Source organism: Equus przewalskii, chromosome 1, assembly GCF_037783145.1.
Source record: "Equus przewalskii isolate Varuska chromosome 1, EquPr2, whole genome shotgun sequence".
NCBI lineage: Eukaryota > Metazoa > Chordata > Mammalia > Perissodactyla > Equidae > Equus > Equus przewalskii.
Window position 1 is genome coordinate 12,679,046 of NC_091831.1, and position 24,860 is coordinate 12,703,905.

Here is a 24,860-nt window from a genome sequence, read left to right on the forward strand (position 1 = left end):
AAAAGTAGGCTCTACCTGACATCTGGTCCTATGCAAACACTGGAGACCTCCAAATCAAACGGACTAGGAAGAAAACTAGCTAACTTTGAGGTAGACTGCTTCCCCCCAAGACTTCATACTTTAAACATGAAACCTTCTCTTCTCTTTCTTCCTTTTACTCTGGCATTGGCCTGGAAAGATAACACCATCACCCATATCTCCTAGGCCATTGCTAAGGGTGGTAACCTTTCAGCTTGCTGGATTTGTCATCAAAAACTCTGATCTGTCCATGATTCTAGAACCCCCCTGGTCCATCTACCTATCTCTGGCTAATAACCCCAAACCCAGAGAACTTTGTGTCTAGGCTCCATGCAAAGAAAAGGACTCAAGGCAAGGGTAACCAGAATAAAACTGCCAGTGTGGCCTACAGACTCTTAAAATTTTACTGGCCTCTATGGCTGTCACCTTTCCAGTCCTGGGCAACAGATTCAAACAGGAATTACCAGGAGGCATTCATGACTCAGGACTCGCTTCCTTTGGCAGGGCCATACATACCTGGTTAGGAGTAAATGTAAATGAGGCTATGATTGGGAACCTCTCCTTAACTCTTTAAAGTGCTGTGGAATCATCTGCTAAAATGATAGCTGTCCAACACAAATCCTTAGACTCTCTGGCCATAGCCCTTGATTATCTTTTAGCTGAGCAAGGAGGTGTCTATGCTGTGGCCAACACCACCTGCTGTACCTGAATTAACACTTCTGGAGAAGTTGAAACTCAGTTAGATAAGATCGCTGAGCAAGCCACTTGGCTTAAACAGGTGACTCCTTCAACAAAGTCTTTCTTTGACGTATTTGAGTAAGGGTTTGGGTCTTGGGGACCATGGCTCCAAAGTGCACTCCATACACTGTTAATTATCCTGCTTATAATAATTATAATAATTTCCCTAGTGTGTTGTAGTCTCTCAAAAGCTTTAAATGCATGTTCACAGTCACTAACCACCAAGCAAATGATCTCCCTAATAGTGGAACATCAGAAAAGGAATGAAGAAAATGACTGACTTAAAGATCATGAACCTGAAGTTGTGACGTGTGAATATCAGAGAGACTAAGCAAAAAAAATCATGACTTATAAATACCACACAAAGGATCAACAAAAGCTGCAGGAACCACAGAGCAGTAGCTGAATGTCTCCTTACATTTTGATCACATCCCTCAGTTAAGCTGAGAGTCTGATCAAAGCGGGTGATTGTTAAAAAGGAAACAACAGGCCCAAAATGGAGTCACTTGTGCTAAGCCCCGCATCAGCAAACCAAGACTTAATACCTAACCTAACTGCAGTTTCAGCCTCTCCCAGGAATGCGACCTTTAACCAGTCATCCTGGAATTACCAGGTCAGCACTAGTGAGGAAATCCACCCAGTAGGCTGCTTCCATTCCCCTTAGAAGGGCGAGCTTGCTGAAACAATGGATTCTTTGCTAATAATTTCATTTCCCACCCCCTTTCTGCCTTTAAATACTTTTCCTTTTCTACAGCTCAGCGGAGCTGCTTTCTATTTCCTAGATGGGATGCTGCCTGATTCATGAATCACTGAATAAAGCCAATTTGATCTTTAAATTTACCCGGTTGGATATTTTTTTTTTAACAAAAGTGACTACTAAAAACTTTTAAATTACATATGTGGCTTGCACAATTTTTCTGAGACTGAATACACAAACAATGACCAGACTATATTTGACAATAGAACTCTGATCCACAAACTCTGCAGCAACTGGCCCAAAAAGGTCAGGACTTGGTCGATGAGTCCAACTTCCCTGTTTGTTGTACCCACTCAAGTACTCAGAAAACAGTGATAGATACGAAATCCCTGAGCCAGCCCTGGTGGTCTAGTGGTAAAATTTGGCACTCTCACCACCATGGCCTGGGTCTGTTTCCCAGTCATGGAACCACACCACTCATCTATCAGTTGTCATACTGTGGCGGCAGCTCACATAGAGAACTAAAAACCAACAACTAGGATACACAACCATGCACTGAAGCTTAAAAAAAAAAAAGAAATCCCTTCTTCCTTTTGTGTTCTATGTTCCAAGAAAGGGCTAACTATAAAGGACCACCTTGCTGTTGCATATTCCAACATAAGACCCACCTCTGCCCATCCTCAATGACTCCTTGTTTTATAAAACCTCCAATTTTAACCCTCTTCTTTGAGATGTTCATGAATGAACATTCCTATTGCAACAACCTGAATAAAATCCTGTCCTTCACTGGGCATTTTGTCTTTCACCTGTCGCCACCCACTATCCAACCACTTAAACTAGAGCCACATTCCTTTCTGTTTGTTATGAGAACACCCCACTGCTGATAGCAATTTCTGAGTTATATACAGTAAGGCCAGCAGCTGTAACAAAGAGACCTCAGAATGCAGAGTTCATAGAAAAATCCAGGTTGTCTCTAACACAAGGTCATTCTAGTCATCACCATCTCACTATCAGGAAGGAAAGAACACCTCCAGGGCCAAATCTTTCCTCCTAAGAAATTGAAGTGGAAGTGCCAGACATCTCATTCACTCACAGCTCATTGATAAGAACCTAATCACACAGCCCTACCTAGCTGCACAGAAGGCTGAAAGATGTAGTCCCTAGCTGGGCAACCAGCCTCAGCTACACCTCTGGAGCTAGCAAATGCACTTCTTCCCTGGGCAACCTATCTACAGCTATGGAAGAAAGAGGGAACAGATTTTTTTCAGTCTCAATGAAAAGATAAAAGAAGAAAAGAGAATCTTTAGGATAACGGTGGTAGGAGATCCTAGGAAGACAGTTTTGCCACCAGAAGTAGAAGGCAACAAGTCCATATTGGAATAGGTCAAAAGGCCTGGAAAGATGTCCCAGAAAATTAAGTATACAGAATACTTGATGTGTCTCATTGTCTACAGCAGAGATCTAGGCAATTGATGGAAGGTGTGCATTATCCATTCAGCAACGAATTATTGAGTGCATATGAGATGCTGGGCACTCTTCTCGCTGCCAGGGAATGAAACAGCATACAAATACCAAAATCACTGCTTCAAGGATCTTACAATCTAGTGGAAATTCTGGTGCAGTCAGGGTTGAATTAATAGTAAGTACATAGAAAACTAGCAAACGTTTAAAAGAAACATTTACCCCACCCTGGAGGCAACTACATTCAACTCTTTCAACTGATTCTTTCAGTATTTCTGCATTTCTAAATTAACATGATTACCTTGCCACTCTTATCTTTCCTTTTTTTCCCCTTTGCATTACGTGTTGACTTCTCAGATGAAAGATGAGGATTTTTCTGTTTTGATCTTCTTTGTTCTCATCACATGTATGAATCCTTCTCATACCCCTAGCCTCCTAATAAAGTTAAACTATAATGTTGGTTGGATCAACATTCAAATTTTACCATTATTATGACTTTGTGAATACTATTAATAGCCAAGTCATATAATAAATTGTGATTATTTTAATTTTTCTATACATGTTTTGTTTTCCTAGGCTTCGAACACTTTTCCCTCACAATTTTCCCCTAGCTAACTCTTACTTACCTTTCAAGTCCTAGTGTAAATGTCACATCTTCAGGAAAGCTCAAAGCATACTTCCCCCTTACCCCACACCTCTCCTCAGTAGAATAGATGGTGCTGTTCATTCCCCTCACAGAACTTCACTTTTTCTTACCTGGCACCTATCATGGCTGTAAATGAATAATTATTTAGGAATAAGTCTCCTACTGGACTGTACATTCATGGGGGCAGGGATGGACTCTTCTCTCTTCCTCCCAGTATTTCCAATGCCCTCAATAACTACTTGCAGACAGGGTTACTTAATGCCTTCCTTAAAAAATACAGACTTGGGTAGGGGTGGAAGTGCAGTTAGGGTGACTGGTGGTGGGAAAAAAATCTTGCCATAGAGATATGCCCTCATGCACCATCCCCTGGCCTCTTACATTTTCATAACTACTTAGTTGTCATATCAAAATGTCTTGCCACAGAAAAATTAAAGGGTGAAATTATTCACATTATAAAATAATTACATCTCAGAATGACCACAGTATCTCTTTAAGTAAAATCTGAGCAATTGTTTGTTTATAAATCACTAAATACTGTTCAGAGGGAAAGACCAAAAGCTGAAGTGTTCCTAGCCCTTGCTGAACTGGTGTCCAGCTGCAATTTCACATAAAGCAAATCTGAAATTATGATGATTTAAAAGCAGACATTTTCATGTCTTACATTTAATTTGCATATTAATAGCCACGAAGCTAAAATATGGGATTTCTCCATTCAATACCAGGGAGTTGGCAACCCTCTCAGCTAAGGGAAGGAAGGAATGAACCAAGTTGTGGTAATGCCTTGGATTTGAAACTCAGTTTTCTCAGCTCACCCAAACTCAGAAGAGCCACATGTATAATCCAGTATGCCAATTAATTAATTCACAACGAGAAATATAAATGAAACCTTTTTGCCCTAAAGACGGCCTGAGATCTCAGTTCAGTTCTTGTTCTTCGGCTCCCCACTTTCTAGACTCCAGACCATCCTCCTCCTTTGAACATGCCCTATTTTCAGCTGAGGAGACTGGGGTTTTCTCAGGTACCTTCCAGGCCTAGGGGAAACACGGTTTCGCTGGACATTTTCCAAATTTCCTCATTAAAAGGTCATCGTAGATTTGACCACTTGAATGTGCTGATGCCACCATCTTCATTCTGAGGGTCTCCTCATATCCATGTTGGGCAGGAGCCTCGTCAAAGCCCCTTGGCTGGTTCAGGCTTCCAAACAGACGCAGATCACCATGCGTTTTCGCAGTTCGGAGCCTGCCTCTCAATGAGGAACTGGTCCCTCTACTGCAGTGCCTGTGATGACAGCAAAGGGAGCGTGGGGTCTTTCAAAGTCCCCTTTATCTAAATAGATACGTCCAAGTCACTAGACAGGGTTTCGGGCAGGGCGCCAGAGAAAAGAGTTGTGTAGGGCTCGGGCCTTGCTTGCTCAGCAGAAACCCCCAGGCCCACTGCAACCATGTGTCCTTCTGGCTCCCTTCTGGGCAGGCAGCCCAGCTACCCGGATTTGTAACGATCTTGGCCTGGCCGCCCGACTCTCCCTTATCCCAGGAGAAGAACATCGCGTCTTACAGGGACACAGAGCTCCTCCACGTGAGCTACTGTTCCTGGGGACGCTGGTCGCACCAAGGACAGCCCTTTAGCAAGCATGCATCCTTTGTTCCTCCGCCTACTTAACCAAGCTTCTCTTAGGGGGCGGTTGGGGGTGCACATGTCCGTCCAGCCGGCCGCCACCGGACATTCTCCCTGTAAGAAAGTCCCAATAAATCTGTATGTCTCGTCCGCAGTCTCCCGGTCGTTTCTTGAGTCTCTCGGCAAGATATCCTGCCGCCCTAGCCCAGCTGGGCTTGTGGCAGAACAAGGTGCCACCAGCTAAAAACTGAAAAATCACCAGGAGGAGGTGGGCGGACACCGAAGGCTGCTTCACCCACTACTTTTGCCCAGAGATGACTCCCAGGTCTCCCTGGGCTTGTGCTTTCCGGCTGTTGCGGCCTCCGACCTGGACAAAGCCTTGTTGTGAATAAATAAACCAGACTTTGGGAGTTTCCTCCTTCACGATGGCACAGGGCGACAAACAGCAACACGCCGCCCTTGGCATGCGAAGGCTGCTTCCGCGCGCGACAGCCCCCGCGAGGCCGCGCCTGCCCTCCCCTTTGCCCGACTCCAAGATGGCGGCCGGCCCGCCGCCGCGCCTCGGCCCCGCCCCGCCGCGGCCCGCCCCCGGCCGCCGGACCCCCGCCTCCCCGCCTGCCCGCCCGCCCGCGGGGCCGCGCAGCGCGCGCCCGCGCCCCTCCCCGCGCGAGCTCCACCCAGGTCGCAGGCAGCGCGGTCGGCGGCGCCTATTTCCCGCCATTGTGCGAAGTGGAGGCTGGGGGCCCGCACGCGCCGCCTGCCCGTCACCAGCAGCGCCCCGGCTGCCGCCGCCACAGCCGCCGTTCCCGGAGGCGCGCGGAGGCCGGGCGGCCCGCGTCCCGAGGCTCGCCCTGCGTGGGAGGGCGCGGGCGAGGAGCGGCCGAGCCCCCGAGGAGGAGCCGCGGCGCGGGACGCCGGGCCGCGCCGGCCCCGGGCCGTCGGCGAGATGCCCTGCGGGGAGGATTGGCTCAGCCAGCCGCTCGGGATCGTGCAGGGCTTCTTCGGTGAGTGGCGGCGCGGGGGGCGGGCCGGGCTGGCCGCCGAGTTTGCCGAGCCCGGGCCCGGCTCCACGCGGGGCTACCTCGAGGCTCGCGCGGCCGAGACGGTCAGCGGGCCTGCGCCGAGACGCCCGGCCCCGGGCCCGGCCGCAGGTGCCTCCCACCTGCCCGATTCGCGGTTCGCGAGCGGCCGAGGTTATGCCGGGGGAGCCGGCGGCCGGCCGTGATTGACGGCCTCGCTCCCCTGGGTGTCCCCACGCGGGGCCGAGCCGCGGGCGGCCGTAGCCGGAGAGCTCCTTGCCCGTCGGCAGGGCCCGCAGAGATGGGCTGAGGGCACAGCACTTTGCCGATGGGAAGCCTGCAGGGTATTTCCAAACTTCCGGTGTGTCGGGGGAGTGCTCGCTCGCGGCAGAAGTTGGTTCTAACTACTGTTACACACATCCTCTCTTTTCGAGATAAGATTTCGTGTCATCGCTTAATTTTTCTGTTAGGGCGGCTGGAAAACCTGCCTGGTGTACATCTCTTGGTCGGAGCTAGCAAGGAGTGTCGAACTGCTCAGACGAGTTTCTGCCTAGAAAGAGCTTAGAATGCTGCGGACGAGCTTAGTAAATTTTGGTGGCAGTTGTCTTGTTAGTGCTGCTTTTCTGCGAAGGGTACGAAGGAAAATTTAGGTTTCTTTATGGTTAACTGGGCATTTTGACACCCCCTCCCCCATGTCTTTTTGCGTTAGGAGTGGTGGAGGCAAACCCAGCCAGAAATCACCGTGTTAAGATCGTAGCACCTGACTTGTCGGAAGGTAACTTAGAGTTCTGGATTGGCCTTAGCTCGTTTAAAACCTCGTGGGATGTTAGTGAGGACTCCTAAGAAGAAGCTGGATAGTCCCCAGCAGCCAAAACTGATGGCGTAAAATGTATTTCTTGTAGGAGGGGCACACTTAGCAACTCTTTACTCATTTTCCCTATAATTTGAACTAGTTTAATCAATCTGGTTTCCCAGGCTGCGACTAGAGACAGCAAATTAGGAGGCCTGGGTAGGCAGCCGGGTTGTAGCCAATGACACTGACAGCCTGATAAAGAAGAAAAGAAAACCTGTGTTATGTGTTTTTTTTAATCACTATATATCAAGAGTGCTTTGAGAAAGGGGAATATGTCCCTCCACTAAATGCTAGTAATTGATGTTTATAATGAATACTGAAACCTATAATTGATGTCCAAAATAATGGCCCCAAGATATGGAGTGAAGGTTAAATTGAACAGTGGATTTATGAGGGTGCAGACAGATAGATACTTTTTAGGAAAAATCCTTCAAAAGGAAAAAGTTCTGGTGCTTAAAGGGTGAAGTTCCAGTTACTGATATTTAGAAAATTTGTGAGAACTACCCCGTACCCTAATCTTGCTGGATAAATGCAATGATTTTATATTTGATACACATTTGGGTGTATTTGAGTCAGATTTTGTCTCCTAAGTGTATGATCCTAAGGGGGATATCTCCTCATAGTACTGAAAGGGTATAATTTAGATATAAAATATGGGCTTTACAGTATTTTCTAAATTTTGTGAGTTGTTGTGGGGACCCGGACCTTGTTGATATGTTTCCCCCAAAATGTCTTAATCCCATATAGGTTGTGTCTTATAGAGGAGAAACAAATACTGTCTTACAGTCATGGTTTTTTTGTAGAAGATGTTCTGAAGTATAGTATGTATTTTTGCTATATTTTCTATCACTGTGAATATATTGAATATCTTTATAATAACAGCATTACAGGTATGTTTGTGTGAGAAGTATGTCAGGTGTTAAACTCTGTAGACTCTTTGGTTTAATAGGAAATTGTTTTAAATCAATTCTTCCCCCAGGTAGAAAAGTAATGCAAGTCTTTTGTGGTTTATGAGGCCTTTCTTGGCTCCACCCCTCCCTAGCCCTCAGACCTCATCACTGCATTCCCCCTCTTATTGAACCCTTTTTCAGTTCTTTGATTTTGAACCTCGCTTCTAGACCTTCTGCATAGGCTGTTAACTTTGCCAGGTCCCCCCTTCTCATCCCACTTCCACTTTCCTGGCTAAGTCTTACTCTTCCTTTGGGAACCTGAATTAGGTACCCCCTGCTCCATGTCACTACAGGATCCTGTGTGTCCTGGAAATTAGCATGTAAAGCATATCGTCCAAATTACTTGTTTCTTGGGTTCCTTTGCTATCTTTGACTCTGGAAATTCAGGGCCTGTGTCTGCCTTATTCACCAGTATGTCCTCATTCTCTAGAATACGCTTTGCACATTGAAAGTGCTCAATGAACATTTGTTGAACAGAGGCAATGGAAAAACTGATTATCAATCAGAAGTGGTGTAAATTGGGGTGGTTACTGTGACCACAAATCTCAAACTTAGGACAGTCCTGCTAGACCCTATATGGGTTCAGAGCATGTGATCAGACCAGGTATGAGTTAACTTTCACATGCAAATCCTATTCTTCTTGGTTTAGATGAGAAACTTTGAAATTCTCATAGTGGCCAATCATAACTATATGAATCATAATTCATCTTTGTGAACCAGTCTGTTTTTTGAATTTATAACTGCCATATTACAGTTGTTCGTATGTAAATTTTTCCAATAAGCCTTCATAAAATGCCTTTAATGTTTCAGTTCCAGTTTCTAAAAGATTTTATATACAGGACATTGAGGTCCAAAGGCTTAAGATTGAAGACTACTTTATTGGGCTCTATTATGTGCAGAATGCTGTTGGCTCAGTCCCCGCAGTGATTGTTCATTTAGCGACCCATATCAAATTGCTTCCCTTTAACAAAGGCAGGAATCTTGGGGGGAAAAAAGTTTTGTGTGCTTCTGTTTCTTTTAATCATTTTTTATTTAAGAAAAGGAAATTTTCTTTACTTGGATTAATAACTGCTGTTAATTTCAGAGCAAGTGGGAATGCTTTTCAACTCTGATTTCCTTCCCTGTTTTCTCTTTAGACTGTTGCTTGGGTCAAGATCGTTATTTTTGGTTGTATCCCAGGTCCTTTGGTTGTATTGAACAGGACTAGACTAGACCAGCTCGTAGAAAGGCAGTGGTGTGGAGGAGGGCAGGGAGCTCTGTGTGATCACTAGCATTTTAGAATTTAAAGCAATAATAAAATCGACTAAAAGTCCATCTGCTTTTTTGTTGTCCCTGTGATTCTAAACAGATAATTCACCTGCTTTTGTCTGTACCCACTTTAGATCTCTCCTACCAACCCGCCCTTGGTAAGCCACTGAAAAAAAAAATTCTTATAAGGCTGTAGAACCCAAAGGCAGCGAGGTTGCTTGGTATCCCAAGAGGCTGCAGAATGGGATCAGGGACTGGAAAGCCAGCAGGAATCCAAGCAACCTGTCTCAGTTTTTCGCCCTTAGGCTGTATTCTCCTCTGCACAGGAACTTTATCTTTCTCTGCTCCACAGCTCCTAATTTCCCTTGTTGTCAGTTCCAACCCACAGAGTTAGCATCTTTATCTTAATACCGTATTCCAGGGTTAGAGAATCTGATTGGCCCAGCGTGGAGTCAGGGGTCCACTCACAGACCAGTCAGCTATGGCCAGGGCATAGAGTTATGTAGGACAGTCATGACTGTTGAGGCCCACTCCTCAATAGTGGGAGAACTTCTCAGAGAAGAATCAATTGGATGGCCATGGCAAAAGGCATATATATGTACATGTATATGAATTTTTATATTATTGAATAATTTGCACGTGGTTAAAAAAATGATATTAAATGAAGAGTAAAAGGATGCTCTTTTCCCACTGAGGTCACCACTTTTAACTGTTGCTAATTATAGTTTTGTTTTTCATTGAGATGTAACTCACATAACGTAAAATTCACCATTTTAAAATGTACAATTTAGTGGTTCTTATTATATTCACGATGGTCTGCAACCATCACCACTATCATTTCCATCACTCCAAAAAGAAACTCCGTATCTGTTAGCAGTCCCTCCTAATCGCCCCCTCCCCATCCTCTGACAACCACTAATTTACTTCTGTCTATGATTTACCTATTCTGGACCTTTCATATAAATGGGATCATACAACACATGGCCTTTTGTGTCTAGCTTCTTTAACTTAGCATAGTATTTTCAAGATTCATCCATACTGTAGCATGTGTCAGTGCTTGCGTTCCTTTTTATGACCAAAAATAACATTCTGTTGTATTGATATACCACATTCTGTTTACCCATTCATCCACGCGTAGACACTTGAATTGTTTCGACTTTTTGGGTATTGTAAATAGTGCTGCGATAAATATTCATGTACTAGTTTTTGAGTGAATTTATGTTTCCGATTCTCTTGGGAATATACCTAGGAGTGGGGTTGCTGGGTCATATGGTAATTTTATGTTGGAACTCTTTTCCAAAGTAGCTGCACCATTTTACGTTTCTACCAGCAATGCATGAGGGTTCCGGTTTCTCCACATCCTCTCCAACACTTGTTATGTTTCATTGTTTTATTAGTTATATCCGTCCCAGTGGGAGTGAAGTGGCATCTCGTTGTGGTTTTGATTTGCATTTCCGTAATAAGTCATGATAATAACATCTTTTCATATACATTTTGGCCATTTGTATATCTTATTTGCAGAAATGTCTTCAAATCCTTTGCACATTTTTAAATTGAGGTTTTGTCTTTTTGTTGTTGAGTTACAAGAATTTCTTTATATATTCTGCATATTAGACCCTTACGAGAGATATGATTTGCAAATATTTTCTCCCATTCTGTGGATTGTCTTTTCACTTTCTTGATAGTCTTTTGATGCAAGTTTTTAATTTTGATGAAGCCCAATTTATCTATTTTTCCTTTAGTTGCTTATACTTTTGGTGCCCTATTTAACGAACCATTGTCTAATGCAAGGTCACGAAGATTTACACTTCTGACCTAAGAGTTTTATAGTTTTAGTTCTTACATTTAAGTCTTTGATCCATTTTGAGTTATTTTTGTGTATGGTATGAGGTAGGGTCCAAATTCATTCTTTTGCATGTGGATATCCAGTTGTCCCAGCACTATTTGGTTTTGGGGTTTTTTTTACATACATTATAAAGGATACAGATGAACAGCCAGGTGAAGAGGTATATAGGCAGGGTCTGGGAGGGTCCCTCGTGGAGGAGCTTCTGTCTCCGTGGAACGTGAATGTGCTACCTTCTCAGCATGTACTTGGGTTCAGCAAACTGGAAGCTCCCCAGCACCATTTGTTGGAAAGACTATTCTTTCCCCCACTGAATGGTTTTGGCGCCTTTGTCAAAAAAATCAGTTGACCATAGATGTATAGCTTTATTTCTGAACTCTCAATTCCATTCCATTAATCTATATGTTTAGCCTTATGCCAGTACCATGTTGTCTTGATTGCTGTAACTTTGTGGTAAGTGTGAGATCGTGAAGTGTGAGTCCTCCAACTTGGTTCTTTCTTAAGATTGTTTTGGCTCTTCAGGGTCCCTTGTATTTCCATATGAATTTAGGATCCGCCTGTCCATTTCTTCAGAAGAGGCAGTTGGCATTTTGATAGCGATTGCGTTGAATCTGTAGTGCTTTTAGTTCTTTTGACAATAAAGAACGATAAAGATTACAGATTTTAGAGCGAGACTGCTGCTTAACTCCAGGGCCATACCCAGGATATTTGGCTCTCTAAGTGCATCATTTTTTAATACCTCCCTTCTTTATACTACAAAATTATTTTCAGTACTAATCATAAAGTAAAGCTATATGCAAAACTGAAGATATTATATATTTCAAAATAGATCTACACATAGCTTCTGTCGCTTTCTTCCCGCCCGCCTTTTTGGAATTTTTGTTATTGTTGAGTTCTACTGTGTTCATGTTTTATGTTAGTATGTGTACCACACTTCAGATTTGAATAATTTTGTGTTAATTGTGTAATTAATGAATTCTTTATATTAAGACTAACTTCCCAAGTTCCTGCAGGACAAAAAAGCTCAACTATTTACTCAATAGTATTTATAGTTACCTAATAGTTTGAATTTTGGTCATTAGGTTTTAGTTTGATATAATAATACTTTATATAAGCAATTGTCTGGTAACTAATAAGTGAATTTTAATAAAACTGAAACATCTGCAAAAGACACAAATTAGATAACCACCAGATAGTTCCGCTGATGTTACAAATGTATTTTCTTGATTTATTCTTTAGTTTTAAAGCAACTAACATTAAAAGAATACATTCAGTATTAAAGATATTATTCAAATTCAGTAAAATATTTCATGCATGAGCTAAAATTTACACCTAGTATATCACGAATTTCGAGCTATTTCAGTTTTAAATGTTAAACACAAAACTGCAAGTTGTTGAGTAGAAGATAGAACTGAAGTAACTCAGGTTCTCTGTCTTCAGCTTTACGATCACTGTGTTATTGTTTATTTCAACTCTGTCGTACACAAGTAGGACTCTACCACAGGGATTGGAGGAGACGATGCCCTAAGCAAGTTTGGACTGTTCTGGACCACTTAGAAATTTACCATCCACACAAATGCTTGTAGCTTTGTCTGTGTTGGGAGCCAAGTGTGTAACTGGGGATTCTTCAGATTAACTTCTATGTAAAAGTAGGGTTTATTAAAGGGTAAGTAGTGAAAATGTGCTAATTTGACTCTTTCACATATATTATTAAAACTCAGCAGTAACCACAATTGTTTAGGATTTAGACCAACAAAAGATTTTTCAAGGAAGAATATTTTGTCACTGACATTGTTTAGAATTGCCAGTGCTTAGTGATGAGAGTTCCTGTTGTTCCACATCCTCTCCAGCATTTAGTGTTGTCAGTGTTCTGGATGTTGCACTGTAGTGGTATCTTGTTTTAATTTGCATTACCCTAATGATGTATGATGTGGAGCATCTTTTCATATGCTTATTTGCCACCTATATGTCTTTTTTGGTGAGGTGTCTGTTCAGGTCTCTGCCCCTTTCTTGTGTGTGTGAGGAATATTGTCTCTGAGCTAATATCTGTTGCCAATCTTCTTTTTTTTCTCCAGAAGGCCCCCAGCACATAGTTGTATATCCTAGTTGTAGGTTCTTCTAGTTCCTCAGTGTGGGGCACCACCTCAGCATGGCTTGATGACGAGTGCTAGGTCTGCACCCAGGATTAACCCCGGGCCACCAAAGCAGAGCACGGCGCATGAACTTAACAGCTCAGCCAGAGGACTGGCCCTGGTTGTTAATTTTCTTATTGTTGAGTTTTAAGAGTTCTTTGTTTTCTTCTTCAATATTGTGTTAGCTATTTGGGGTCTTGCGTCTCCGTATAAACTTTAGAATCAATTTGTTGATGTCCACAAAATAGTTTGTTGGGATTTGATTGGGAGTGTGTTGAATCTATAGATCAAGTTGGGAAGAACTGACATCTTGACAATATTGAGTCTTCCTATCCATGAACATGGACTATCTCTCTATTTACTTAGTTCTTTGATTTCTTTCATCAGAGTTTTTTAGTTTTCCTCATAGAGATCTTGCACATATTTTGTTAGATTTATACCTGAGAACTTCACTTTTGGGGGTGCTAATATAAATGGTAGTGTGTTTTTAATTTCAAATTCTACTTGCTCGTTGGTAGTACATAGGAAAGTGATTGACTTTTGTATATTAACCTTTCATCCTGCAACCTTCCTATAATAGCTTGTTAGTTCCAACAGGTTTTATTGTTGATTCTTTTGTGTTTTCTACATGGAAAGTCATGTCATCTGTGAATAGAGGCAGTTTTATTTTCTTCCTTCTCTGTCAGTGTACCTTTTATTTCCTTTTCTTGTCTTATTGCATTAGTTGGGACTCCAGTACCATGTTGAAAAGGAGTGGTAAGAAGAGACATCCTTGTTTTGTTCCTGCTTAGTGGGAAAGCTTCTGGTTTCTCACTTACATTGTTTATAATTCTTCTGTTGCCTTCCTTTTACATTTAAAGGCATATTCTAAAATCTCTTTTTCCCTCCAACTGCTTTAGATACTATTTCAGGTCTTTCACTGGAGGAAATTAGTGTCTCTATACTGCCCTCCACTGCTTGTACCCAATTTGTGTCATTGTGCATTACAAAGCTTGTGATATTTACATTCTCTGTGCTCTGATCATATTATAAAGGTTAAAAACCAGTGAGTAGCATTTACAATATTATGATTGTATAATTGTTTTCCCTACAGGACCTACTAGGGTGGTTGGACCAGGAGGGAAGGAAGTGTAATGCTGTCATTAAATTATTTTGCTTTGAGGACAGCGTTTCAAGAATCAAGGTCAAATGGTTTCTCTTATACTCCTAAGTTTACTATCAAACCATAATTTATAGTGTTTCATAATGAAATAGGTCTTGGACTTTATCAAGTGCTTAGTTCTGTATCCCCCTGAGAACGTAATTTTTTTTCCATTAATCTTTAATGTGCTAGATTACACTAATAGATTTTCTTTTTTTTAAAGATTGGCACCCGAGCTTACAACTGTTGCCAATCTTCTTTTTTTTTTTTTTTTTATGCTTTTTTCTCCCCAAATCCCCCCAGTACATAGTTGTATGTTTTAGTTGTGGGTCCTTCTAGTTGTGTGGATTTTCTGATGATGAACTGTTCTTGCATTATTATTCAAGTACAATTTGAACTTGATTTCTTTTTTAATGCTTCGTTGGATTCAGTTAACTAATAGTTTATGTAGAAATTTGCTTCTTTATCTTTTGTGAAATTGGCCTGAAACTGCAAGATTTTCTGGACTGAGGACTTCATGGGATTGAGAAGAAGGATTAGCTACTGTTTCTTTTGTTTCTTTCGTACTGATATTGGACATACAGTGTTCTTTGACCAAATTGTGATAAAAATAAGAACTCAGTTTGCTAATCTTGTTTTAAATTTAAATCTGAATTTTCAAGATTGTCAGTTTATAGTTCATGATATTTTACATAGTTTTTAGTATTTCTGTTATCTCTAGCATTTTCTCTGTGTTCAGTTTATTTTTCCTATTGCCTATAGTTATTTTTTTCTAAAAGAAACTAAGTTTTGTGTTTTGTTTGTATCCTCTTGTTTTTATTTATTAGTATGATTTTATTCTTTCTTTGCATTATCATTCTGTTGTTTCTCAACAGTCTTGCCAAAAAATTCGTCTATGTTGATATTATTTGTATTGGTGTTTTTGTTATCCATTCCATTGATGTCTGCTCTTAAGTTTATTATTTCCTTTTTTATTTTTTGGGTTCTATTGTTCTTTTTCTAGCTTCTTAACTTGAATACTAATAAACTCATCTATTTCCATTCTTTCTTGACATTTGATAAATGTATTCAAATCTGTAACTTTCTCTATAAACAGCACTTTATTTAGTATCTCACAAATAGTGACCTGTATAGCTTTCTTTATCATCTATCTGAGAGTATTTGATAATTACCTGTACAAATTCCTCTCTGAACTCAGGATTGTTTAATATGGTTTGTTTGCTTTAAATCGTTATAGACGTGAGGATGCTGTTGTTTTAAGCTTCCCTTTTGTTACTGAGTTGTTACCGTGTCACATTTTGTTCAGAGAACATATTGTACATTTGATATTTGTTGGTTTCCTTTGTGACTAACACGTAGAACTTTTTGTGAATGTCACGTGTACTGAAAAGTGTACTCTATGTCTGGATATTTATATATTAGAGAGCTTGGTAACTGTCTTATTCATACCTGCTATGTCGTTTGATTTTGTGTTTTGTGCTTGATGTATGTTTCTGAAGGGGCTGTGGTAAAGTCCCTTAGTTGTGATTGCCGTTTGATTTGTTTTTCTCCTTAGTTCTGAAAGTAGTCGCTTTATGTATTTTGAGGCTATATTGTCAGATACGTATGTATTTTATTTTCTTAAGCAATAGTGTTAAAATTTAATTTACTTGTATTTTTGCATTTCTTTTCCCTATTGAACAGAAATTTGTCATCATTTTCACTAAGTTCTTCCAGCACTTTATTCATCTCATTTATTTACTCAAAACCGTTATCTTTTTGTGGCTGTTCTTCAGCGAGCCCTCTCAGTTATTCCTCTAATTTGTGTCAGTTGCTTTTTAGGTTTGTTGCTTAGTTGTCATACTGGGATTTTTTTTCCCCCCGTGACGTTCATGAGTTAATTCTGTTGTTTCTTGGGTCTCCTGTTTTCCTCTTAATTGGATTCTTCTTTTTAAATTTTAAAATATTTTTAAGAGAAGTTGTTTGAGAAGAGCATAAGAGACACATTACATAATGATAAAACAGTCAATTCACCAAGAAGATATAAATGTAAATGTACCTAACAAGAGAGTTTCAGAACGCACGAAGCATGGGGCTGGCCCAGTGGCATAGTGGTCAAGTTCATCTGCTCCCCTTCGGTGGCCTGGGGGTTGTGGGTTTGGATCCCAGGTGTGGACTTACACATGACTCATCAAGCCATGCTCTGGCAGCATCCCACATACGAAATAGAGGAAGATTGGCACAGATGTTAGCTCAGGGCCAATCTTCCTCATCAAAAACACACACACATACACACAAAGCAAAAACTGCCAGAAGTGAAAGGAAAAATCTGCAATTATCATTGGAGATTTTACTACTCCTTTCTTAGTATTCCAGGGAACTTGTGGATAGAAAATCAGCAAGAACTGTAAAACACCATCAGTCAAGTAGATCTAATTGACACTTGTAGAACACTCTGTCTGACAACAGCAGAATACACGTTTTTTCAAGTGCACATGGAACGTTCACCAAGATAAACCACGTCCTGGGTCATAAAACAAATACAAACCTGAAAGAATTGGAACCATCAAAGTATGTTCTCCGACCATAATGAAATTAGAATAGAAATCAGTAACACAAAGATAACTAGAAATTCAAGTTTGAATTTCTGAACAATCCATGGATCCAAAAGAAGTCTCAAGGGAAATTTTAAAATATTTTGAATGAAATGAAAATGAAAGCACAGCGTATCAAAATTTGTGTGATACAGCCAAAGATGTGCTAAGAGACATTAAAGCATTTATTAGAATAGAAGAAAGGTCTCAAATCAATAATTTAAGCTTCCACTCTATGAAACTAGAAATGGGGAGCAAAATAAATCTGAATCATACAGAACAAAGGTAATAATAAAGATAGACTAAAAATGAATTAAATTGAATTGATAACAGAAGAAAAAGTGAGAAAATCAATGAAACCCTAAGCTGCTTGTTTGTTTGTTTGTTTTTTACAAGAGAGCAATAAAATTCATAAACCTATAGCCAGGCGGGCAAAGAAAAAAAAAACGGGAAGACACAAATTACCGATTTCAGGAACAAAAGGGGAGATACCACTATAGAGTCTAGACTCTGTGGACATGAATGGTACAAACAGCTCTGGATGCAAATTCGACAACTGAGATGAAGTGGACCAACTCCTCAAAAACCGTTGTATTGGTTTCCTATTTCTGTTGTAACAAATTACTACCCGTTGAGTGGCTTAAAACAATATAAACTTCTTATCTTACGGTTCTGGAGGCCAGAAGTCTGCTGCAGGTCCCCCTGGAATAAAATGGAGTTGTCAGCAGCACTGCATTCCTTGCGGCAGGCTCTAGGGGACAGATTGTTTCCTTGTCTTTTTCCACCTTTTCGAGGTTGCCAACATTTCTTGGTTTGTGGCCCCCTTTAAAAATCTTCAAAGCCAGAAAAGCAGGTGGTGTTCTACTCACATCTTCTCACTCTGACTACTTCTGCTTCATTCCACATTTAAGGACCCTTGTGATTACCTTGGACCCACCCAGAAAATCACATAATCGCCTTGTGTTAAAGTCAGCTGGTTATCAACCTTAATTCCATCTTCTCCCTAAATTCCCTTTTGCCATGTAACATAATATATTCATAGGTGCTGGGATTAAGATGTGGACATCTTTGCAGGGGGAGGGCATTATTTTTCCTGCCACAACCACGTACTATCCAAACTCACTCGAGATGAAATAGATTTCCCACCCCAGCTCCACCTTCCCTCCAGTGTCCCCCCAGAGCCTCTATTTTGCTTTTTGTCTCTATGAATTTGCCTATGCTGTGGACCTCATATAAGTAGAATCGTACAATATTTGTCATTTTTTGTCTGGATTGTTTCACTTAGCTTAATATTTTTAAGGTTCATCCTGTTGCCGTAGTTGTTTTTGTTTTTTTCTTTGTGGAATATTAGCCCTGAGCTAACATCTGCCACCAATCCTTCTTTTTTTTTGCTGAGGAAGACTGTCCCTGAGCTAACATCCATGCCCATCTTCCTCTACTTTATATGTGGGACGTCTTCCACACTGTGGCTTGACAAGTAATGCATAGGTCTGCACTAGGGATCACAACCGGTGAATCCTGGGCCGCCGAAGTGGAACCTGCGAACTTAATCACTGCACCACCGGGCCGGCCCCCTTAATTGTCTTTTGACAGGTACAAAAGGCGATTCAATGGCAAAAGGATATTCTTTTCAACAAAGATGTTGGAACAGTTAGACATTCTTATGCAGAAATATTAATCTCAACCTAAATCTCATACCTTATACAAAAATTAACTCAAGATGGGTCATAGGACTAAGTATAAAATCTAAAAGAATAAAACTTTTAGAAGTAAACAGAAGATCTTCCTGAACCAGGATTTGGCAGTGACTTTTTAGACATGATCCCAAAGACATAATGCATAAAACAAAAATTTGGTAAATTGGACTTCATCAAAATTAAAAACTTTTGTTCTACAAAAGATACTGTTTGGAGAATGAAAAGACAAGGTATAGACTGAGAGAATATATTTGAAAATCATATATCACATAAAGGACTTGTATCCAGAATGTAGAAAGAAAACACAACGGTAATTAAACAACTCAATTTTAAAAGGGGCAAAAGATTTAAGTAGATTTAAATGGACACTTCACCAGAGAGGATATAAGGATGGCAGATAACCACATGAACAGAGTTCAGCATCATTGGCCTCTAGGGAAATGCAAATTTAAACCGTAATGGGATCTCACACAGCTATTAGAACAGCTAAAATAAACCAAAAGAATACTGACAACACCAAGTACTGGCAAGAATGCAAACAGCTGGCTCTCTTATATGTTGGTGGTGAGAATGCAAAATGGTACAGCGACTCTGGAAAAAGGCAGACTCTTAAAGTTAATCATACATTTGCCATATATATACCCAGCTGTCCCATTCCTAGGTTTTTACCCTAGAGAAATGAAAGCTTATGTTCATACAAAAACCTGTATACAAATGTTTGTAGTCGTTTTACTCATAGTTATCAAAACCTGGAGACAATCTAAATCTAAACAGGTAAATGGAGAAACAAATTGTGTTCAGCTATACAGTGGAAGACGACTCAGCAATAAAAAGAAAGGAGCTGTAGTTCCAAGACCACCCTTATGTCTGGAGATTCATTAGAAGGACTTACGTGACTCTTTATAGTTGGACTCTTGGCTAAGATTTATAACAGCAGTGTGGTAAGGTTGCATAGCCAGATCCTACGGGAAAAAGACCCAGATGGAGTCTGGAGGCTTCCCAGTGCTCTCTCCCATGGGAGAGTTTATAGATTGGGAGATTTGATATTGTTAAGCTGTCCGTTCTTATCAAATTAATCTATATACTCAATATCACCCTAATCAGAATTTCAGCAGACTTCACGTAGAAGCTGACAAGTTGTTCCTCAAAATTATATAGAAATGTTGAGGATCTAGAATAATTAAAACAAAGTTGAAGAAGAAAGTTAAAAGAACTTAACTACCTGACTTTAAGACTTATTATCAAGCTGTAGTGATTAAGACAGTATGGTATTGGCATAAAGATCAACAAATAGATCAGTGTAATGTAATAGAGAATCTAGAAATACGCTAACATAAATACAGTGAGTTGAGTTTTTGACAAAAGTGCCAAAGCAATTAGTGCTAGAAAGTCTTTTCGTTAAATAATGCTGGAACAAGTGGATATCTTTTTGGGAAAAAATGAGCCTTGACCCTTACGTCAACACTGTAAACAAAAACATTAATTTGATATGGATTTACAGACCTGAATGTGAAAAATAAAAAACGTAGGAGAAGATCTTCATGATCTTAGAGACACCGTAAAAGAAAAAACTGGAAAATTGGACTGGATCAAAATTTAAAACTTGTCATCAAAAGACGCCATTAAGAATGTCAAAAACCAAGCTACAAATTAGGAGAAAATGCTCGCCCTACGTATATCTGACAAAAGACATCTAGAATACACAGAGAACTAGCACAGTAAGTGATGCCGCAGCAAGCTTTTTTAAAAATGTGAGTAGTCACTTCACGAAGGGATTTATTGCGACGGTCAATAAACAAATGAAGCGCTGTACAACATCCTTACTCATTAGGGAAATGCATGTTGAGACCACAAAGAGAAGCCATTGCATAACCAGCACAATGACTAGGATTAAAAAGATTGACAAGACCAAGTATTGGTGAGGTGGAACAACTAGAACCCTCATAAACTGTTACGAGTGTAAAAACCTGTATATTTTTTGTTCCTCAGTTTCCCTGACTTCTAAACTCGAGGAAGATTGTATGCAGTGGTGCTCAAATTCAGATGCCCAGGAATTCATGGGAAACATGATAGAGTGATGTCTAGGCTAAGCAGGACTCTTGGTTGCAAGTGACCAAGCTTGATTCCACTTAAACCCCAAAAGATGAATATATGGTCTCAGGTGACAGAATTCATGGGTAAGTTAACGTCAGGCTCAGTTAGAGCCAAATACTTACACCATGTCTACAGCAATCTGCCTCTCTGCTCCACTTTCCTCTGGGATGGCATAGTTTTCAGACAGACCTTGGTCACAGTGGCCACATGCGGCCTCAGGATTATAACCTGCAATGTTGCACCCTGTTACTAAACCTGGCTCCCGAGATTGTCTTTGATTGGCGCACTCCTAAAGCAGTTGTCAGAACCACTGAGGCCTTGGACTGAGACAGTGAGGGTGCAGGGGTTCTTCCCGCAAAAAGAGGCACCGTCATTAGAAAAAGGAGAAGTGGATACTAGTCTTGCAAAACAACCTATTTTCTCTACATTGTGCTTAGTTAATGTTTATTTCCCTAACTCCAAAGCTCTTACTTATGTCCCGGGCCCTTGCTAGGCCTTGGGAATGTGAAGGTTGATAGTCTGAATAGAGAGCAAATCTGTAGCCTGGCGTTGAAAACTCCCTGTGATAGGCATGGCCTCATCTTCATTTTGTTCATTGGCTTTATTCTCTTCCAGGCACTTAGTGCTCCGTGTACTTGAGTTTCAGGTAGTGGCCATCCTTGTCCTTGTTCATTACTGTTTCTTCCCTCGGAGTGCTGTCCATCTAGAATATGCCAATCCCTTCCACCTTGACACGAGTCAGTCCTCCTCCTTTCAAGGCCTGGCTCAAGCAACACCTCTTTCAGAAGCCCTCTCAGATTCTTTGCCCTACACTGGTTTCTCCTCTTTACTTTTGGCTCTTATTCTAGCCGTAGCTTATCTTAGCTCTAAGTTCCTTCAGCTCTCAGTGACCTCGTTGCACCTAGGAAATGCTGGGCACACGGTAGGCTTAATAAATAATTGACATTTATTGGTGCATTCTGGGTATTTGGGGAATTGTCTTTTGCAGTCCTTTAATTGCCCAGCAGTACCAGATATTTGTAATCTGGCCATTTACATACTATTTTGTATACACGTTAGTTAGTTAGTAGTAACTTAACTGCTTCCCAATCCCTCTTTGATGTAGCTTCGTCATCTGTTGTGTGGCATTTTCATGTTTCTTACACAAATGCCGTCAGAATAGTAGTGTTGGTGTGGCAGTCATGGCTGCGTGTCAGGTTTCTCTTTAAACATCCATTTTGACTAGAAGTGAAAACACCAGTTGATTGTTTTTTCCCCAATTCAGTAATCATTTATTGGCATGCATCTTGTAGAGTAGTGGTTCTCAAACTTCAGAGTATCGGAATCACCTGGTGGGTATTTTATTTTATTTTATTTTTTTAATTGCAGTAACATTGGATTATAACATCATATGGCTTTCGGATGTACATCATAATATATTTTGAATTCTGTGTAGATTACATCATGTTCATCACCCAAAAACTAATTATAGTCCATCCCCTCACATGTGAGCCTAATCATCCCTTTTGCCCTCCCCTCCCATGGTAACCGCCAATCCAATCTCCATTGTTATGTGTTTGTTTGTTGTTGTTTTTATCTTCTACTTATGAGTGAGATCATGTGGTATTTGACTTTCTCCCTCTGACTTATTTCACTCAGCCTAATACCCTCAAGGTCCATCCATCTTGTTACAGATGGCCAGATTTCATCATTTCTTACGGCTGAGTAGTATTCCATAGTTTATAAATACCATATCTTCTTTATCCCTTCGTCCCTTGATGGGCATCTAGGTTGCTTCCAAGTCTTGGCTATTGTGACTAATGCTACAATGAAAGTAGGGGGGCAAGTATCTTTATGCATTTGTGTTATCAAGTTCTTTGGATAAATACCCAGCAGTGGGGTAGCTGGATCATATGATAGATCTATCCTTAATTTTCTGAGGATACTCCATACTGCTTTCCACAGTGGCTGCACCAGTTTGCACTCCCCCTGGTGGGTATTTTAAAACACAAATTGCTAGGCCTCATCTCCAGAGTTTCTGATTCAGTAGGTCTGAGATGGACTGAAGAATTTGCATTTTTAACACCTACTCAGGTGGTGCTAATGGTGCTGGTCAGGGAACCACACTGTGAGGGCCAGTCTGCTGGTAGATTTAACTCTCATTGCACATCAGAATCACCGAAGGAGTTTTTCCCCTTCACTCTTTTTTCAGAACTAGCCTTTGCTCACTTAAGTAAAAGTGTTTGGAAGCCCTGCTAAAGCATGGTGTTAGCAGGATTTTATGACAAATATAGACAGAATTCCTTTACTCTCTCTGTAGCACCTGCGTGATGAATATAAATGGTGGAGGTATTGACCAGCTATGGTTTAGTGGTTCTCACTCACGAAAATATTTATTCTTTTTTTTTTCTTTTTGAGAAAGATTAGCTCTGAGCTAACATCTGCTGTCAATCCCCCTCTTTTTGCTGAGGAAGCCTGGCCCTGAGCTAACATCCGTGCCCATCTTCCTCTATTTTATATGTGGGACACCTGCCACAGCATGGCTTGCCGTGTGGTACCCTGTCCGCACCCAGGATCCACACCGGTGAACCCCGGGCGGCTGAAGCAGAACGTGCAAAACTTAACCACTGTGCCAGCCCCGAAAATATTTATTCTTAATTCTGTAGATAGTTCGCTCTTTGGTCTTGGCCAATTTCCATAATTTTTCAAAGCCTTGGTTTTCTTATCTTTAACAGGACATTAAAAACACCTTTCTCACCATTTTGCAATCAGCATTGCAAGAATCATCGACGGATGCTAAATCTTCTGAGGGCAGAGAGAAGTTTCATGAAAATTATTTGCAAGGTCTTAGAGTGTCTCCTGTAGATTTCTTAATAGTTGTACGAGGAAGAAAGTAACTGGAGAAATAGGCTATCCCTTTGACTGGGTGATCAAAATTAACATCATCAGTAAGGGGAAGATGGACATCTAGTCTCTAGATGATACCCTTACCAGGACACAACATCACTTATGTAGGAGTCTGACTGGTAACACGTAACTACAATCGAATCATAGGGAAACATCAGACAAACCCAAAGTCAGGAGCATTCTTTTTTTTGAAGGACTTGTATTCTTCTGCCGTATCAGTGTCATAAAAGATAAAGAAAGATTGGGGAACTGTTCCAGATTAAAGGAGATTAAAGAAACATGATAGCTAAAAGCAATATGTCATCCTAGAGACTGAAGGGGAGAAAGTGCAATAAAGGATAGTATAGGGTCAGATGATAAATTGGGATATGAATGCTAGCTTAAATGACATTATTGGATCAATTTTGAATTTCCTAAGGTTGATATCAGTACTGTGGTTATGTAGAATAATCTCCTTATTCTTAGGGAACATACATTGAAATATTTAAAGGTAAAAATACATGATGTGTGTAACCATCTCAAGTGGGTCAGAAAAATAACTGAGCGCGAATGATACAGCCGATGGGGCAAGGATACAGGTGTTCTCTGTGTTATTCCTGTGGCTTTTTTGAAAGTTTGAAATTATTCCCAAGTAAGTTAAAACAAAACATCCTCTGCTCCATTTCAGGGTAGTTGTAAAGATTTTTAAAATTTATATAAAATGTTTTCAAGGAGCAGTGCGCTTTACAAATGATGGTTCATCTGCTGCTTTGTCTAGGTAACCTATCTCATTCTGTGGATGCTCTCAGCCAGGTTGTTAGCTCCTGAGAGCCTGCAGGAGGTCAGCCTCACCCTGACTTGTGGTACCCAGCCCCCGAGTAGGGCGGCTTCTCGAGTGGCTTGAGCGGTGCCTCAGATGCAGGCACACTGATGTGTGACTCACCTGAGCATAGTCTATTGTGTATTGTACCTTTAGCTTTGAAAACTATGTTTTCTTTCAGCCCAAAATGGAGTTAATCCTGACTGGGAGAAGAAAGTAATTGAATATTTTAAGGAAAAGCTGAAGGAAAATAATGCTCCTAAATGGGTAAGCTTGTTGCTGTTTAGGGGTGGGGGGTGAGGGTTGATCACCTTCCAGTTTCTCTCAGTAGAGTAGTAATCCGTATATAATTTAAGAATATGTAAATTAATGTCTACTGCCCTCTGCTTTAAGTGCATACATATTATAAGAGTTTGGTCTCTTTTGCAGCTTTAACTTAAATCCAAGCAGT

The 24,860-nt window shown here is 40.8% G+C and overlaps 1 protein-coding gene across 3 annotated transcripts in view; it reads left to right on the forward strand.

Annotated features, from left to right (window-relative positions):
* Positions 1-5,819: 5,819 nt before the first annotated feature.
* The window catches only part of MCMBP (minichromosome maintenance complex binding protein), a 44,763-nt gene continuing 25,722 nt past the window's right edge, over positions 5,820-24,860 (forward strand). For 2 of the 3 annotated variants that reach the window (XR_011530607.1, XM_070587523.1), the window contains exons 1-2: positions 5,856-6,178; positions 24,591-24,676. Coding sequence is in view for 2 of the 3 variants with exons in the window: in XM_070587523.1 (XP_070443624.1) it covers positions 6,121-6,178; positions 24,591-24,676 (144 nt within the window). In the remaining variant the exon portion in view is untranslated. Of the gene's footprint in view, positions 6,179-24,590; positions 24,677-24,860 lie in introns of all 3 variants that reach the window. The other variant, XM_070587583.1, reaches the window with a different exon arrangement.